General features: G+C 33.3%; 1 protein-coding gene and 1 long non-coding RNA gene across 2 annotated transcripts; both read right to left on the reverse strand.

The window, feature by feature from the left end:
• Positions 1-3,540: 3,540 nt before the first annotated feature.
• LOC134274974 (uncharacterized) lies at positions 3,541-4,370 on the reverse strand. Its single transcript, XR_009993742.1, has 3 exons — positions 4,290-4,370; positions 3,945-4,026; positions 3,541-3,771 (listed from the first exon to the last, which is right to left on the reverse strand). It is a non-coding gene; the product is annotated as an uncharacterized LOC134274974 (long non-coding RNA).
• A 10,257-nt stretch (positions 4,371-14,627) lies between these two features.
• LOC134274975 (uncharacterized) lies at positions 14,628-18,754 on the reverse strand. Its single transcript, XM_062757222.1, has 3 exons — positions 17,098-18,754; positions 15,030-15,421; positions 14,628-14,684 (listed from the first exon to the last, which is right to left on the reverse strand). Exons 1-3 carry the CDS (start codon positions 18,752-18,754, stop codon positions 14,628-14,630), a joined length of 2,106 nt encoding a protein of 701 aa, XP_062613206.1.
• Positions 18,755-19,706: the final 952 nt, after the last annotated feature.

Consider the following 19,706-nt stretch of genomic DNA (forward strand, 5'->3'; position numbering starts at 1 on the left):
TTGTGTTATTTTCATCATATATTCCTGTATTCATTTTCGTCCTGCGATATACAAAATTATTAGTTTTGGAAAGGAACTTGACACTGTATATCAGGATATTCCCAAAATAATACACTATGTTGAGAAAAATGGTGGATCTTACAAAAATGTTTTTAACAATTCCTTTCCATGCAATGCATACATTTTCTGGAAAAAAGGTTTTTTTTAATTCTAACTTATGCTTATTCATTATTTTTCTGTTTTAAATGTATGTTTAAGTTAAATAGAAGTAAAAAAAATGGATCTCACAAAAATGTTTTTGATGTTCACTTTCCAGTACATACACTTTCTGGAAAAAGCTTTTTTTATTTTCACTTTTGCTTATTCATTACTTTTCTGTTTAAAATGTATGTTTAAGTTTAAAAAAAAAGTAAAAAAAAAAAAAGAAAATGTTTCTAGGGCTGAGGTGGCTCCAAAACGCTCAAAAATATTTTAAAGTTGATTTTAAATGCTAGTATTCAAAATTTACTACAGTCCAAGCCCCACGTCAAAGACAATAAGCTGTATTACTCAAGACACGGTTTATGTTATAAATTAAGTGGGTCTCTATATCCCATAAGGCATTCAGAACAACATAAACATGAAACATGAAATAAATTGTTTTAGACATCTTTTGTATTTCATCTCTCATGAATCTTCATGTCTCTGATGTCTAATTATTAAACATCTCGCTTTTCAAGAGGGAGGTTATAAAACACATGTAATCGCAATGTCCGTCCGTCTAGCTACTTCCCGTCCGTCCGTGTGTTACGCTTTTGGGGTAATTTATTATCTGCAACTCCTCTCATACCACTGAATGAAATTTGGTGAAACATTCACAGAATCTTTACTACATATTGCCATTGTGCACATCTTATTTTGCTTTTTGATCCGACAAATAATTTGGGTTTTCCATAGCAAAAGATGGACACTGCCATTATATTCGTATTTTGTCTTAAATTTATTGTAGAGTTACTTCCCTTTGCCCGTCCGAGTTATTTACATGTATGAGTAATACATGCAATTTTCCCATTATAATCATATTGGAGGCAGGGGTATCATTAGCGAAATGCTTACAGAGTCTTAAGTGATACAAACATTATAAGTGACACAAAACAACTTGTGTGATTGTAAAATGAAGTGTCTATGGGAAACGTTACCTTAAAGAAAAAAATTAGAACCTATAGAATAGACTAAGGATGCTATTATTTCAAAAATGTTTGCGTGTCCTCTCCCGACTCAGGACAAAAAATTGGCAGGTACATGTGTAGCTAGAATTTTGTTTGTTTAAAAGAGCTTAAGAAAAGAAACCAAAAAGATATTAATAAATGAAAAATTAGAAAAAAAAAAACATTCATTCCCGGAGATCAAGAAGGTTTTGCGACGCACTGAAAAAAAATAAACTAGTGAAAGTCACCGGGAAGACTAGTAAATTTACTGTCCATACAATCACTACCTCAAAAATAGTTTTACTGGAAAATGGGTAGATTTACTAAGATAACATTAGTAAATCTTAGAATTTATAAGTAACTTTCACTAGGTATCTTAGTATCTATATGACCACCACTCCACTTTTTACTACCTTAGCCAGTATACAGAGTGATCACTAATCACGAAGAGCACTTTACTAGGAACACTAGTTAAATCAACTAGGTATTTCTTTCAGTGCGGGATGGATTTTGTCAGTCGGAAGAGGACAATGTTTTAAAGATTGCCTAACCACAGTTTACTATCAGTATTTATATTTTACTTATGTAGCTATTTACATTTTTTGTCATAAATAACAATCAAAGTCTGAAGTCATGAGCACCTTCAATTTTCTTAAATTGATGTTTTTTTTTTTTTTAGTTTTGCCGGCTCCTATTCTTATGTAAATTTATCTAGGCCTAGGAATAACTGGGAATTTGTTTGAATAATACTAACGGGATTAACATTGGTAACACGCCCTGTACAATTTTCCTGACGGTCTCTCTTAAGAAAGTATTACTTTCTTGAACATGTTAAACTAAATAAATTACCACATAAAATAATACTACCCATATCGTTTATTCTAAAAAAAATGTGGTAGCAATAAAAATCACTAGCTTTGAAATATATCTTAGAAAGCAAATTAGAAATCATGTAATTCTATAAAATTATTACATTGTAGCTGTGCGTTTTTTTTCAAATACACATGCAGAGTTTTTGTAGATATTTAAAGATGAATTCATTCAAGTCAATTTTGTTGTTCTAAATCGTAATAGCTGTAATTTATAGATAATACATTTGATTCCTATTCCATTTGGGGAGTTCACTCTTTCTTAGATATACGAGGGTTGTCCCTAAAAGTCGTAGACAACGTTATTAACTTTATTAACATGCAATCAGTACAACAAAATTTTGCATAGAGCTAATATATATTCAATGTTCTTTAAAATTATGAATTCTGAAATATATATCGTTCATATTAATAATACTTGGACGATTCGGCGCACGAATAAAATTCGGAATAATTTACGCATATTTCTATTTCATTTGCTTTTATTTCGATGGTACTATATAAAAAATTGAACTCAAATTTTTATGAGTGAAACATACAAAAATCTAAATCTGAATAATGCCTACCATGTAAGATGACTTTCGACTAAATGTCGACTAGAATTGAATCTACTTAATAAAATAGAAGGTTTAAGAACAGCAAAACCATGTTTTGTCATATTAGATTGACTAACATTATTCATAATCATTCCTTGACCCTTATTTAATATCGAATTTTCTATGAACATGAGCATACAATCGATGTGTTTGGTCGACAGGGGGATGCTTTCTGCTGGGTTGCACCTGATTAAAGTGTAAAGACCTATTTATGTCTACATTTTTATTGTTTAAATAACTTTTGTTTTAATTGACACTTTTAACTTCTAAAATACTGAGAAATCCTAAGATGTCCTTCATATTTGAGATTCTCTACATATGTTATGTTCAATTGAAATCTTCAAAAATGTTTATAACTTTATGAAAAACTTCTGTGACATTCTTAGGGAGAATTTATATATTCAGTACAACTTCATTTCAAATATAATGAATTTACTTATTAAATTAATGATTTTTTAAGCCATTTTTTTTTCTTGGATTAAATGAGCTCATTTCAAATCTAACAAAAAAGAAAGTACAAATAGTAATTTCATTTTATTTATTTTTAGCAATACACGACAATGGTCTTATAATATCATTTCTTTGTATATCCTGAAAAAAAGATAGAAAACATGAACTTTATCACTAAAATGCTTACAAAGACATTTACAGTTTGATTCAGAATGTGTATTCATGTATTAATGTATTTATTTTGTGATTAAAATTGAATGTAATTTGAATTTGAATTACAAATACTATCAAATAAAATCGACTTAATTTATTTCGATTAATGATTTTAATTTGATGCGATCATAATGACATTCATGTATTTGTCGATCTATATAGAATAAACTTCAACAATAAGTAATTGTATCGAAAAATCATCATTTCTCATCTGCTTACCTTAATTCTGTCATGCTGCTTTTTTCATGCACAGAGCCTGTCGCCTGTCTGTACAAATATCGTCATTCCACAAAGCTTTCCTTTTGAACAGGAAGACGTGTGCACAATGCTCTCTCCGCCCTGCGTTATTCGGTTCTTTATCGTTCCAAGCAGTGTATTTGACCAATTTTTCGGTTGAGTACCATCTCCATTCCCCTTCATTTGGGAAATCTGTAGCATCGATCCAAGCGTCCAATCCTATGGAAATAAGGAGGAAACTACATTGTTTATGCTTTATTTATGATAAGATATTTTGCAAATCTTTAAGAGCGTTTTTATATATTAAACAGTGTCCCAACTATTTTATTGTCAACTTTCCCATGTCTCCAAACGTATTTCTTGAAAGTTTTGGCTCTAAAACTAATAATTACCACTAAATGTCTTTGAAAGCCACACGTTTTCATCCTCGCTATTTATCTGAGCCAATGTTGCACCCAATTTGCCACACGCTTTCTAAAGAAATTGTAATAGGCATATGTGTATTGTTGAAAGTTCAACAGTTTAAAAAAAATCTTCCCAGTTAAATAAAGAAAATAAAATCAATATTCCTGTACTCTTTGACCTCTTAGCAAGGTAAGTTATAATCAAAGTTAATCTTTGTTGTTTTTTTAATTTCGAGATTGAAACAAAATTAAAATGATATATCAAAGAGAAAATTAGAAAAGGCTGCTTCTCAAAATGCGTGAAATGATAATATATTAGGAATAATATTTTACCTGCGAATTGGTCCATCCAAGTGAAGAATATAAACGCTTGTAACAATTGTTTCCATATTTATTCCAGTCCTTAGGGCACTTGTCATTTTCTGTACAATATATTGTAAACTCTATAAATGATTATTAATCGAAATTTTAATCTGAATTCCTAGACAAGGGAATAATGCTCTTCTCTACAAATATTTACATTAAACATTTATAACTTACCTGTATCCATAGTAATGGCCTTCATTTCAATATAATTTAAAGAATTCGATAAAACATAGGCTCACAGCTATAATTTAATTTTGTTTGTAACGCGTCATTTGATTTGACAAAAATTGCATCAAAATTATATCAATCCGCTTGACGTACGTTACGTTGTAAATATGAAAATTTGAAGGCGTTTTAAAGGGAAAAATTGTCTTTTTTCTATACTTTATGATTGAAATTTGAATGATAAGTAAAGAATCAAAAAGCAGCCCACGTTATACTTGTATAACCTTCGTTTGTAGCAGTTTACGCTTTTTAGCTCACCTGAGCCGAAGGCTCAAGAGAGGTTTTCTGATCAAAATTTGTCCGTTGTCTGTTGTCTTTGGCGTTGTCGTCGTTGTAAACTTTTCACATTCTCATCTTCTTCTCAAGACCCACTGTTCAAATGAAGGGCCAAGCCTTCTTCCAAGGGGAGATAATTATGAATTAGTGCAAAATTGATGGTATTTAAATCTTTTTTTTAAGATCCACTGGACCAGGAAAGATGAAAATCATGTGGAATCATCCTCAAGTATGTAGATTTAGATTTGTTTAAATAATAACCCCTGGGTCAATGGTGGGGCTAAAAATGCCGATCAGAGTTTTACATGGGAATATATAGAAAATATTTAAAAATCTTCTTCTAAACATCAATTGAGACAGGAAAGATGAAACTCATGTTGAATCATCCTCAGATAGTGTACGATCACATTTATTCAAATCATGACCCCCGAGGGGTAGGGTGGGACCACAATGGCCGATCAAAGATTTACATAGGAATATACAGGAAAAATCTTTAAAAATCTTCTTCTCAAGATCAAATAGGACAAGAAAGATGAAACTCATGTTAAATCACCCTCAGATAGTGTACAATAAAGTTTGTTCAAGTGGAGACTCGTGTTGAATCATCCTCAGGTAGTGTACATTCAAGTTTGTTCAAAAAACATGACCCCAAGGGGTAGGGTGGGGCCACAATAGCTCATCAAAGTTTTACATAGGAATATATAGTGATATCTTTAAAAAAAATCTTCTCAAGTACTGCAAAGCCATGATAAGTGATATTTTATGGAAGCATCCTCAGATACTGTAGATTCTAGCTTGTTCAAATCATAATCCCCAGGGATATGGTTGGGCCACAATGGGGCACCAGGTTTTACATTAAAATAAACTTTAAAAAATATTTTTCTAAAGAATGGCAAAGCCATGCTTAGTGATATGTATATTGAAGCATCCCCAGGTAGTGTGGAATTAAATTTGTTCAAATCATAACCTCCAAGGTCAGGGAAGGGTCTAAATGGTGGATCAAAGTTTTACGTAGGAAAATAAAGGGAAAAATCTCAATAACAGAAAAACTATGTCCTGTTGACATGTAAGCATCCACATGTATTAAAGATTTAAATGTGTTCAAATCTTGAGTACCCTTTGGAGTAGGTGAGGGAAATGATGTGGAGTCAAATTCAAAGTAATAAAAAGTAATATATAAAAACAAAATGTTTCAAAAAAGCGGTCGCCTTAGATTTCCGATAAAAATACGACGGCCCAAGTGAGCTTTTCTGATCACATTTTGTCGTCGTCCGTCCGTCCGTCCGTCTGTCTGTCTAGCTGTCCGTCTGTCCGTCCGTAAACTTTTCACATTTTCTACTTCTTCTCAAGAACCACTGGGTTAATTTTAACCAAACTTGGTACAAGGGATCCTTTGGTTAAGGGAAATTATAATTTTTAAAATGAAGGGCCAGGTCTTCCCACAAGGGGAGATAATTAAGAAAAGACAAAAATAGGGTGGGGTCTTTAAAAAAAATGTTCTTCTAAAGAACCACTGGGGTAGTGTAGATTCTAGATTGTTCAATTCATGACCCACGGAGATTGGGCGAGGCCACAATGGGAAGAACAACTGGGCCCATGGGCCTCTTGTTCATATTTGCGTACATGTATAAAAATCAAGTAGGGCATGATTCATTAATTGGATTAATTAGTTACTCATAGTTATGCATTTTGAGATTGTAGTATATACTGTTGAAAATGAAGAGACTCTCTCTAAGCGTATATTTGAGAGAAATGGTAAATAGGGAATTTTAAGGCCGGGGAGACGTGTGCATTTACCTAAAAAATTTATCGATTGAAGTTCAATTTATTTTTAAGTTATAATAATGGCAGATGGCAGATTTTGAAAATAAATAAGCTGTTCTCGGAAAATAAATTTATCCTCGACCAGCAAAAAAATGAATGTCCTTTGATAGTACTTCTTACCCCCCAACCCACCCAAAATGTAGTTTCCCTTTATCTTTGGCTTGTCAAACTTTTTTCAGATGCACAGAAAAGTTATCCGTCCCTGACTTACATGAAGATATGAAAAAAATCTGAAACGAATTTCACTAGCCTCTCTCCTACGTACGCACCCCTTTACTCACACATTGTATGTTCATTCATTTTCATTGTAGTTCGATTGCGTTAGTACAATACAAATATTCCATTTCAAGTATGAATCGGTGATAAATATTTTGGAAACCATTTCCTCCAAACGTCGTATTAGATAAAACATGGCACAATAGATCGGAAAAAAATAAATTGAATCGCATATTAATCTCTGCGTACGCAGCCCTCAAAATTGTGAGAGAGAGAGAGAGAGAGAGAGAGAGAGAGAGAGAGAGAATACATATATTCAGTGTATATTTTCTCTAAACAAGAATATGTACATGTTCTAATTTAGTATTTTGACATAATTAATGACAATTTTGAATACCTCTATTCTTGACAGAAATGTTCGTTTATACACATATGGATAATTAAAGTACATAATATACTGATATAATACGGTTGTTTGGGACATACATGTATAAAAAAAAAATCCATGTATTCTTAGTTCTCAAGTCTTTCACTTCATAGGCGTCGGAAGCAAATTGAAAAAAGGGGGGGATAAGCGATGTGTATAACAGCTGACCGACTTTAGCGTGGGAGAGAAGCGATCTCGGTTACTTTCTTTGTTGTGGCGAGAATGTGACATAGTATTTAAATTTCTCGACAAGCGAACCGTCAGCATGTCACAAACAGTGTAATCCGTTAGGTGCTATGAAACCAGCTCTATTTCTTCACTGAAAACGTTAGCAAAGTTCGCTAAACATAATTTATCCCATGCTTCCAACACCGTTAACGTCCTAGCATACTCTACTGACTTGACTCCTGGTCATGCAACGTTGTTTCAACGTTAAAAGGAGGTGGAATATAAGTTGCAACGTTGAGAAACTATGTTTCAACGTTGAATCCTCAACCTTTTTTTGATGCAACATATTTTCAACGTAAAATATTCGTCGATATTGCAACGTTGGAACAACGTAAAAGCTGCAACATACTTTCAACATTGAATGATTGTCAATGTATGAACGTTGAAACAACGTTTAAACTGCAAAATATTTTCAACGTTTGTTGTTTGTTGATATTTCCACGTTTAAACAACGTTGAAGATTCAACATATTTAAATGTTGAGTATTCCTCTATTATTTTATTTAATTGAACAATGTTTTAAAATGCAACGTTGAATGTTTGTTGATTTAACGTTGAAACAACGTGAAATATTCAAGATATTTTCATCTTTAGGAACATTAACTTTGAATCAACGGGTAATGGGCATCTTAGTTTTGAAGGTCAAAATAAAAGGGGTCTTTTACTCTAAGCCAGTGCAATTCTTTTTAAATATACGTACTGTTTGCATTGTTAGAAAATATATTTATTTACAATAAATGAAGCACATGCATAATGAAAGAATTAATTAAAAGAATTGAGCCAACGATACCATAATAAAATATCAATTATGAGTTTATATGAAGTACGACATCTACATTTTAACACTATCATATATATTTAGGAGTGGTATTCAAATGCGATTCATCAACATCCCGTCTTGGTAATACTTAGGGAAAATATACTTTGGTTCCCGGAGAATGTTGTTTGATGTTGAAGATGATTTCCTCCGCATAATTTTCAATGACGTCCATGTCTCTATAAAATAAGGCAACATTTCGCCCTGCTTGGATAATGATGTAGGAGTACATGTATTCCGCTACATTTATTTGAAAAGCTCATCTTTGATATGGGAAACTTTGCCCCTCTCTTTGCTCTTACACGATATCCTTTTGTAGTCCTCTGGTTCTGACCCGTTGTAGGATTGAATTGCCATTTATAAGTTGACATTTCCATATTTTTCTTTTTTCTTCAATCACAGATCTTACAGGTGTACATACAGTGTATAGGGTGGTTGTGTAGTTAGGAGTTTTTACCAGAATCGGCTGTTTATTTTGCTTTTTTTTCTGATAAAGAATGTTGCACGGTGTGTGCCTAGATATGGGATTTTTTGGTGCAGTTTCAAACCATCTTATTTTTCCACAACCATGCTTTATGTTAATCTGTAATGGTTTGTTGTGATCGTCTTCTTTTTGACATAATTACTACGTCTTTTAATTGTTTAGCTAAAATTACGGATTGTCAGTTGTAAAGATTAAATTGTACTGGCACACTGTGTACAATTATGTATATCACTTGATTGTCTGTTCGACCCATGAGAAGCACTTTTAAATGGAATTGATTTCATTTTTGGTGATAATTATCCCAGCACAATAATTATTTTGTTAACGTCCCTGCACTTGATGTCGTGAATGAATTTGGCAAGCCAGGCGTTTGCCGATGAACCTTGAATGTGAAAGAGGTAATTCCAGCATAGAGTGTGGCAGTCACAGAATCAAAATCAGGCTTAAAAATCCGTCCATTTTCTCTACTTCTTTAACTGTTTCCAGTTACTCTTTCAAATAGATCAAATTAGTTGTATATCTCTTGAATATGTGTTGGAATGACAATTATATCGTATTTGCTAAATGTAACATTTAGACAGTGTGCAAAACTCACATCAATTATAGTTATATTTTTAGCAACCACAAGTCAAATTTTAAATTTAGTATATACCACTTGTGTTATATATCAAATTAAAGCTTATAAAAAATTGTTTACGAAAAATATAATTTCGAAATTTTCTGGTCAAGCATTGTTACTAAAAATAGATTGCGAAATGTAAAGGTATTGTTCTAGTGTGTGACCACTTTTCTGAAGAAAATACCTAGTAGCATTGAGGTCAAAACTTAAGGTAATATTATTTAAAATATAATCTCTCTCTTCTTATTTCCTTTGCCCAGAATCAGAGTTATTAAAGTTCAATTGCATCAAACACCTAGATTGACTTAAATCATCAGAAAGTGATATTCTTCTTCCAGTATAATTAATTGGGACACATGGGACACGCAACGTTGTGTTGACGTTATGCTTATAAAAAGACGTCAACAAATCCAATCAATAAAAATGATCACAAATTAATTTAAAACAAGATTTGTTTGTGAAACACTATGCGCCAGGAAACGACAAAATATAAAAAAAAAACTTTTTGGCACATATGTCACAGTCAAGGTTTCAAGGCAATTGACCTTGGTGTCATTTGAGAGAACATGATTAGTAAAATATGGATACAGAAAATGAAGTCTCTATTTCTTGTGGTTCAAAAGTTATTGCAAAGGTTAACTAAAAACGAAAAAACTATTTTTAACATACAGGTCACAGTCAAGGTCACTGGGTTTTTTTCATTAATTACTAGAAATTTAGAGACTGTATTTATCCTTTTGTAAAATTAATCTTTGTGTTGGACACAATGTTTGCAATTACAAAATCCAGTGGCGGATTAAAGGGGGTCGCATCCGCCCCCTAAAATTGTCAAAGTTAGCATAAATCATAGTTTCATGGAGAAAATGTAAAAATGTCTACTCGGTTAACCTCAAAATCTCTAGAATTCAGCTTAAACCAGACCTCTGCCGATTATGGGCGCCCCCTCTAACTTTAATTCCTGGATCCGCACAGGGGATTTATAGAGAGTTGGAGTGATATCCACTTATTATATAAGGAAACTAAAAATCATGAATTTTTGTTATAAATTATTAAAAACAAAAAATTGTATTTTAAATTCTTCATAGGAATACATTTAATTGATATGATGCGGAGAATTGGTAATGAACTAGTATTAACTAGGAGCGTGTGTAAATCTTAAATTATTTCGATATGTAAGTGGAGACTGATATTCTGAGTAACTAAAAAAACTAGAAGAATATAAGTCATAGATATGACAGCAGCATATGATAAATTCTGAAAAGAAAAAGGAGGGGAAATTTAATTTAAAATTCATTTGAGCGACATTTAGTTAATCATGTAGATGTTTCCTAATGTGTGTTAAAGAGGTTGTCCGAATTTTTTGTGAATTATTAAAGCTCTCTCTCTCTCTCTCTCTCTCTCTCTCTCTCTCTCTGGTGTAAAACATTTGATTTGCCCCGCTTTTGCGAAAGCGATCGAGGTTAAGATAGGGCCATTTCACCAAAAATTCTTCCCGGAAGACTGAGTTGCGATCTAAGAGCGTGGCTTGATCGCTGAAGATCGCACGAAGTCGAAGGTTGACCGCGAAGTGGTCACGCCTCGGTCTTATGTGGTCGCTCAAAGTCGAAGAATGGTCTTCCTGAAAAATAGATCGCAGCTCAGTTTTTTGACATGTCAAAAAACTAAGCCTCGACTTAACAATCTTATTCGTCTGACTGTTTGTCAGTCAGACCGTAAATCTGTTCGTATGTCACAAAAATTCAAAGTTTGGTCATTTCTTTAGAATTAGAACAGAGAAGAAATAGAATTTTATATTATTCATGTGTGACAAGACCTTTCTAAATACACTACAAGAAACCTATATATTGTCGCAAGCGTCAAAAATCGGCCGCAAACCCAATTAATTGTTCTTTTGATATTATAATAGTAATAAGAAACTGAATTTTGTGTGATCTGTTTTTAAAATTTCTTACATTTATATAAAGAAAATATATTAAAATATCCTCGTGACCTAAAACATGTGCATGCGACATTGCCGATTTTCTTCATGCATAATGCATATACAATAAACTGTATCTGTATAAGCAAACTGTCCATAGACTTCTGGGTATCTGCACTCAGTTTGGTACTTGTAAACGAACTCTGGAAGAAGTTTAATGTTAAAGTAGTTTTCACAACAAATATAAAATATGTGGGGCTCCTCGCTCTCTCTTAGAGAATGTTAACACCCCCTCCCAAAACTCCCCCTAGATCCACCACTACATTTCTTCTCTTTCAAGTCTCTGTCATGTAATAGTTTGTCAATCAGGATTGGATGAAACATTTACACCCATTGTTTGATTTTATGATTATTGTGCTTTTTGTTAAACATTTAAAATAGCTTTTTTGATATTCTATATAATATAAATATTAAATATTTTTATTTAAATTGTTCTAAGTCCGCAGAAACGCACGGCGACTTCAAACTTTCATATCGAGTAACCGGCCGCCTCCTGGCAGCCCCTAATAATTTTTTATCTCATGGCCTTGATCTTGAAGTTCGAAATACTTTTCAAAAACTTGAACCTTAGTCATAACTTTTGAATGAGAAAAGAAACAAAGTCACAAGCCACGGTTTGGCGTCCGCTTACTAGTATGTGATAGGATTGTACATTTTAGTCGTGGTTTGTGACGATGGAAATACACTGTATAGAGCTTTCACATTTCATATGTATATTATCATTTCTAAATACACTATGGATTTTGACCTTGTGACCTTGAACCTTGACGTTTGACATACTTTTCAAAAATGCAATTTTACCCGTATAACTTCTGATTGAGAAGAGATAATGCTTTCATATTTAACATGTTCATTGATATGATTTCTGACCCCCTTGTTCTGGACCTATATGTTTGACCTAATTTTCAAAAAATTCACTTTAGTTATAACTTTTGAAGGACATATTATAGGGCGTTCATATTTGGAACAATATGCCATATATAATGTAATATTACCCACATAGAGACAAACAGTCGGTAAAACAAATTAAAGATTTTGTATATACACGTACATGTATACCGGTAGTACATCGGTACATGCAGCACTTTCATCCCTATGTATGTTCACTAAATTAGATGTCAATGTCTAAGACACTTTAAATTTTTTTTCATCACGTAAATGAAATTTTTCATTAGTGAATTCTTCAATCCTGTTTTAATAACCAAAAAGTTAAATCTGAAAAGGACAGAAATGAAAATTTTTAAAATGTCAGAAATGAAATCTAAAACATGTCGGCCATGAAAAGTTGAAATATCGAAAAATTTCCAATCGGCAATCCTCGGCTGACTCCGCTAGGCACCATTCAAACCTCCGAGGTGGGATGTATGAGCCGCCCGAGATGCTCTCAGTGAAAAATACCAGAAATGAAATGCAGCTGGGGGACCACAATTTTAATTTCTTGTTTAAATTTTAGACCTCTTTGATGCATCAGTAATATTATTTTGCCTATTTGATTTTTACTATTCATCCGTCTACCCATCCATATGTTCATATTCTACATAGGCGTCGAAACCGGGGGAGGGGGTAAAGGGGTCTTACCTCCCCCTTTTTTTTTTCAAAGGTAGCTATTTTTTAGGCATCGAAAATTGTGGTTTACCTTTTTTTTTGGTTTAACCCCCCCCCCCCCCCCCACTTTCAATCAACCACCCCACTTTCAATTTGCTTCCGACGTTTATGCCCTAACATGCATGTCATTTATTGTTAGTGTTGTAATCAAGAATACTTAGAAATTTCAGAAATAGTATTTTCCAGTCAAATATAATCTAAGTAAAATAATAAAATCTACACAACATATTAGATTAAATGCATATGATCTACATCCATGGAAAACAAATCTTGAATATTTGTAGGCCTTATTGTCCTTTGAAAAAAATGAGCAGATGGCAAATACTATTTTTACATTTGTGTTGTATATAAAAATAATAAAAGCATATATATTAAGTTTCAATAAAATGCCAATGTATGGATATAAACTGTATATCAATGGATAAAAAAAATCATGTGAGACAAGCTGAATGAACGTTATAAAAAAAGATATCCCACGTACCAAAAGTACAAAATTTTCTGTGACATGAATTTTGTAAACACGATCTTCTGGAATTTAGCATATCAATACAATAAACTAATTTATTCATGAACTCAATTGAATTTATTTACATTTCTTTTAATTTAAAAAATGAGAAGGATATTGTATTTTTACTTTACACTCGATACTTATTTTCTTACATTTTTATTTTATTTCTCACTCATGATTATAATTTTTTATTGCTTCAAAATTATAACGTCAATTTTACTTTATAGAAGTTTTCTTTTTCAGTCCTAATCATCGTTCCTTGTTTTATTATTTTTTTGACATGTTTAATTAGTATTTTTCTTAGATAAAAAATTATTATATTTAAAATTACCCCTTCGGGTACCCCATAAAAAAGACACCTAGAGTTATCCCCCTCTGAATATTTCTATAGTTACAGTAAACAAACTCCATTACAAAACTATTTCCAGGAATCGTGGAAGGCGTGAAAATGACGTCAAATATCATTCACCCTGGCTATATGTTGTGTTGTTATTTGAAAGATCGCTTCTTAGCGCCGATGTAAGAAAAATAAATCTACACAGTTTCTTAAAGAGGAGAAGATTATCTTTCGATCTATTATTGTAACACATATGCAACCGGTTCGTCAAACGAGTGAAAAAACTCTCTGAAAAAATGCCTACATTTGACTATCCATATTCATAGCAAATATACGAATCTGGCTAGTCGTGTTTGGTATCATTATATTCAGAATAATCAGCTGTATCTACCATTGAACAAAGAAATCTGAATATATCCTCTGTTGTCCTATAAACAGCGGGATAAAAGAATGCGGTTTTTACGACGCGCTAAAATCGTGACGTTTTATTTCAGAACATGCTTGAACATTTAATAGGAATTAAAACAGAATACAGAGATAAAAAAATTATAAAATTATAATTTTTAGATTGTTTAACAATTTATCTTTTCAGCTCAATTAGATTTTTTGAAGTTAGAGACACGGAAATGTGTTAAATACGCTTTTTAAAACTCGTAGGTTTGTATACTGTCACATAGCGTAATAAATAACGTAAAATGACTTGTGGATGCTAATATTTTCAACTACATAAATTGATTGTAAATGTCTAGAAAAGGATTTAAATCAGCTTGAATTAATACTTTGATCCATATGTTGATCAGACTCAGTCTTATATTTTGGCTAGGAAAACATAACACATTCAATCTTTGTAATTCAACATAGGTATATATAACAAGTAAGGAAGGAGGTGCGCCCAAGCTCGTCAGATCGGCTGATGCATCAGTTTATAATTAATTGATGATCAGCCGATATTAATAAATACTATGAAACAACCTCCACATTAATTTGAAGTGCTAGTTGGTGTACAATAGGAGTGTCCCCCCCCCCGATCACCAAAGTTCAAGCCATTGTAGTTGTCCCCTAAAATTCTTCTGGGTTTAGTATGAAAAAATATAGATGAGAAATGAGAAGAAAAAAGGATAAGAAAAGAATAATTCTCAGCGTTATCACATTGTTATTGTTTACAATCACTACATCAGCACCCTTATCAGTCACATCGATATCAGCAATTAAATCAGCACAATCAATGAGGACATGACCAGCTAGAGGATCATCAGCAATTAAATCAGCACAATCAAAGAGGACATGACCAGCTAGAGGATCATCAGCAGCAACGGAATCATTAATATCAACATCAGCAGCATCGTCATTACTTTCACTATCAGCATCCTCATCACTTTCACTATCAGCATCCTCATCATTATCATGAGCATCATCAGCATAAGAATCAGGACCAGCATCTTCATTAGCAGTATCAGCAGCAGCATCGTCATCAGAATCATCATCCTTCTCATCGTTTTCATCTCCATAAGTTGAAGCAGCAGCAGCAACATTATCTCTGCCTGTACCATAATCACCTTAAAAATATAAAAAATAAAAACCGTGGAGAAACAACCATTGTATTGAATACTAGCTAGGGAATTATGTATAGATAGTAATTGTTTATTCCAATGAATTTTATTTTCGAGTAATTACGGATAAATTTTGTTTTATTAAAAACATGTAGATGCAAAAGATTGGGAAGGCTATGTATGAGCTTGATATATTTTGTGGTTATGAAATTCTGCTTTATAAAATTCGAGAAAGAATAAACTGTGATTTTATCTATTAGTCTCATGCAAAAATACAAACATAAAATACGGAAATCGTGTATATCGTAATTTTGTTTTAATCCCGGCCCTGGTATAAGCTTGAGTGGTTCGTTTCGGCCAAGCCCAGAAGACTGATAAAAGGTACGAGATCAAAACGGTGATTTGATGCTATTTGTGTCATGATTTCTAAAAATTTGAGGACGAGGTCTGTATCAGGGCTCATGTTCTACAAGGCATATAATGAAGAAGTGCATGACAAGGAGCACATGGCGGTCGACGGTTAATGCTTACTCCTCAATGGCATCTGATCCCATTTCTTATGTTTTGGAGGTCCGATTTTGTTCCGCTTATAATTTGTATTAATTTAGTGGACTTTCTGAGGTAGATTACTGTTTGTTATTTCCATATTTTATGTTTGTATTTTTGCATGAGAGTAATAGATAAAATTAGATTAGAAAAACAAATGGCCCATGGGCCACATCGCTCACCTGAGCACTGTTTCTAGGGACAAGTATAAATTGATTTATTGAATAGTTTATATCTTAAAGTTGTCCCATAACCAATCATGGCTTTCCTATTCTTGATAAGATGATTTTTAAAGAATTTTTGCCATATATTTCTATGTAAAATTTTGGTCAGCCATTGTTGCCCCTCCCTACCTCCGGGGGTCATGATTTGAACAAATTTGAATCTACCCTACTTGAGGATGTTTCCTCATAAGTTTCATCTTTCCTGGCACAGTGGTTCTTAAGAATAACATTTTTAAAGAATTTTCCTAAATTGTTCTATGTAAAACTTTGGTCGGCCATTGTGGCCCCGCCCTTTCTCCAGGGGTCATGATTTGGACAAATTTGAATGTACACTACACGAGGATGCTTCCATATAAATATGATCAATTATGGACTAGTTATTCTTGAGAAGAAGTTTAAAAAAAAAAAAAATTCCTATATATTTCTATGTAAAAATTCGGTCGGCCATTGTGGCCCCGCCCTACCCCCGGGGGTCATGATTTGAACAAATTTGAATCTACACTTCCTGAGGATGTTTTTCCAAAAGTTTTATCTTTCCTTGCACAGTGGTTCTTGAGAAGAAGATTTTTTTTAAAAAATACCACCAAATTTTCATTAATTCCCAATTATCTCCCCTTGAGTGCGGGCGTGGCCCTTCATTTGAACAAACTTGAATACTCTTCACCCAATGATGCTTTGTGGCAAGTTCGGTTGAAGTTGGCCCAGCAGTTCTTGAGAAGAAGTCGAAAATGTGAAAATTTTACAGACAGACGGATAGCTGGACAGACAGACAGACAGACAACAGACAGACAGACGGACAGACGGACGCCGGACAAAATTTGATCAGAAAAGCTCACTTCGGCTCAGGTGAGCTTAAAACGGGATAATTTATATGATAATTTTTTTTTATGACGAATATACTTTTAAAAATACCTGCCAAATGGTCATATTTGGTTAAATATTTGTATACACATATTTTGTTGCCCCCCTGAAATCCAATCCAAAGTAAATGTGTCGTTTTATCATAACTTAGGCCGTTTATTCCTCTCTGTTGTGTCAGTATCAGTGAAAGGAAGTGGCCTTCCTTGTCAATCATCTGTACTGTGCTACTGTGCAAATCACAAACCAGAATGTGTGAAAGCGCGTCAGTACAGATTCCTTGTGGACATAGACTTAAACCAGATGGAGGGCCCTTGTATGAGAAGCGATGGTTTCTGTCAAGTTTTGTCACCACTACAGCACCTTCAATGTTAAAATAATTATTTAATTCAGACACCACTACATCTTGATTACAGTTCTCTGTTATATAGGTAGGATATTTATACAATCCTAATAAGAGAAACGGCCCCTTTATTTCTTGTCCTGTGCTATTGTAACGTTTCACTATGCCTGAATTTCCTTTGACCATGCCGACCAGAAAATCTCCATTAATAGGTGAACAGTAAACACAGTTTGGTCTCCATTGTCCCGTTTCAGTTCTGTTTATCAGCGTTGACGTTTCCAAGTAATTCTTAGAAAGCTTGTTAACATTATAATCTTTGTCTATGTAAATAAGATTTTGCTGAAGGTCCGTTGTGTGTACTCCATATCTCCAATGAGATTTTGGCATATCTGTCACTTGATGTAATCTTTTACCTTTGGAATTTGTCAAGATGCATTTGTCATGGCCACTGATACATATTTTTCTCGGTGACACACAAGAAATGTGTGTAACATGTTTTATACATCTCACATAGAAATATCGCTGTAAGGCGGGTACATCCATGAGTTTCAGTCCACTTTTATGTCTTGCTTGTCTTTTTCCTTTCTCTATAATGTTAATTTTTCCTAGAACCTTAAACACTGCCTTCCTATTTTCTGCCTCGGTAGAGAGTAAAAACCGGAAAAAGGGGAGATAAAACGGATTTTCTTTTTTAAGGACAAGGTCTCTCCATAGGGAAAGAAATTTCACCGGTCTATTTGCTGATTGTTCAGATTTATTTTCAATGTCCTCTAAGTTTGCAGAAATTTTGCGTCTTTTTCTAACATCACAAATCACAGTTTTAAGGAGGTGCTTAAGTTTCTGGGCTTTTAATGACATCTCTGAATGGCATCTGGAAATTTCTGTTTTACAAGTTATCATATCAGTTTTGATTCCTACCAAAACAGATAAACTTTCACAGAAAAAATCATTTTTAATGTCGTAAATGATGTCACTGTACTCATGCCATCTTATTGCTTTTGCTGTTAAAATGTCCAGTACATCGTGTTCATTATGGTCTGTACATTTTGGACAAACTGGAAGTTCACATGAATAACAGAACTTTTTGCAAATTTTCTTTGGATGTCTCAAGCAGGTATCGTATTTTGTTACGTTTTTGAATATCTCACGGTAGAACACGACATCATGGTAGAAAGTATCAAAATCAAAAGCATGTTTTTCTTTGCATTGTAAACAAAGGCCATGTTTACATGTGTTGCAGTAAAATTCCGTGTCTCCCTGACATTCAGAACACTGACGTACTTTACACCCTTTCGTAAATGTCTTATATTTTGTTTTCAGTGTGGAAGTCCGTAACATATCTTTCTTTACCCTGTTGACACAAGTCATCTTAACATGTCTTTCAAGAGAACTTTTTTTCCTCCTGGCATTTGGAACACTATCGTATTTTACACTGTTTGCAGCATTCCTTAGTGTTCGTGGCCTGGAACGTAATAAGGCTGCTGAAATTATATAAAAAATTCTATTAATCTAAAACTTTCTCACTAGAAATACAAAAGAGAAATATAAAAATTTAAGCACAGTCTTTTCAAACGTCATGGCCAAAGATAAAGATTTTGAAAGGTTGGTTAAACTCAGGAGTTAAGGTGAAAGGGATATCATTGGTGGTTTCTAAAGAAAGGCTTTGTAATACAAATTACGAATGACAAGTATGAACATCCTAGCCCTAACCGTTCAAAAGTAATTACCAAAGTTACAGTTTTTAAAAAGGAGGTCAAAACCAAAGTTCAAAGTCAAAAGATCAAAGTTTTTTTTAAGTTCAGTGGAAGGTCTTGTCACAAGGAATAGAGTGAAGTTGTGAAGTTGAAAGTCCTTACACCAGCCGTCCAAAAGTTATGGTCGAGGTTAAAGTTTTCAAAAAGGAGGTCAAACTCTAAGGTCAATGTCAACGGGGCAAAGTTGTTGAAGTCCAATGAAAGGTCTTGTGACAAGGATAACATATTTGAATTATGAAAGTTCTAGCCCTTACGGTGCATGTAAAGTTATTTCAACGTTTAAAATTTTATTTTCTAAAAACAAAGGCAATCCTTAAGGTGTCAAGGTCAAATAACTAATGTTGTTGGTATAAAAAGGAAGATTATGTTGCAAAATATGCAAATATGAAGCAGAAATTATCTAGAATCAACAGTTCAAAAGTTATGGTCAAGTAAAAATTGGAATTTTTGTGTAAAAGTGTGCCAGTCGCCAAGGTTCAGATCAAGAGGTCACATATGGTGATACCTGAAGAAAAGTTCTTCACAAAGAATACACATTATGATTCTCTCTCTTCAATAAGTATACG

This window comes from Saccostrea cucullata, unplaced genomic scaffold, assembly GCF_032062105.1.
Source record: "Saccostrea cucullata isolate Sc308-1 unplaced genomic scaffold, CSIRO_AGI_Scuc_v1 ctg7481, whole genome shotgun sequence".
Classification (NCBI taxonomy): Eukaryota; Metazoa; Mollusca; class Bivalvia; order Ostreida; family Ostreidae; genus Saccostrea; species Saccostrea cuccullata.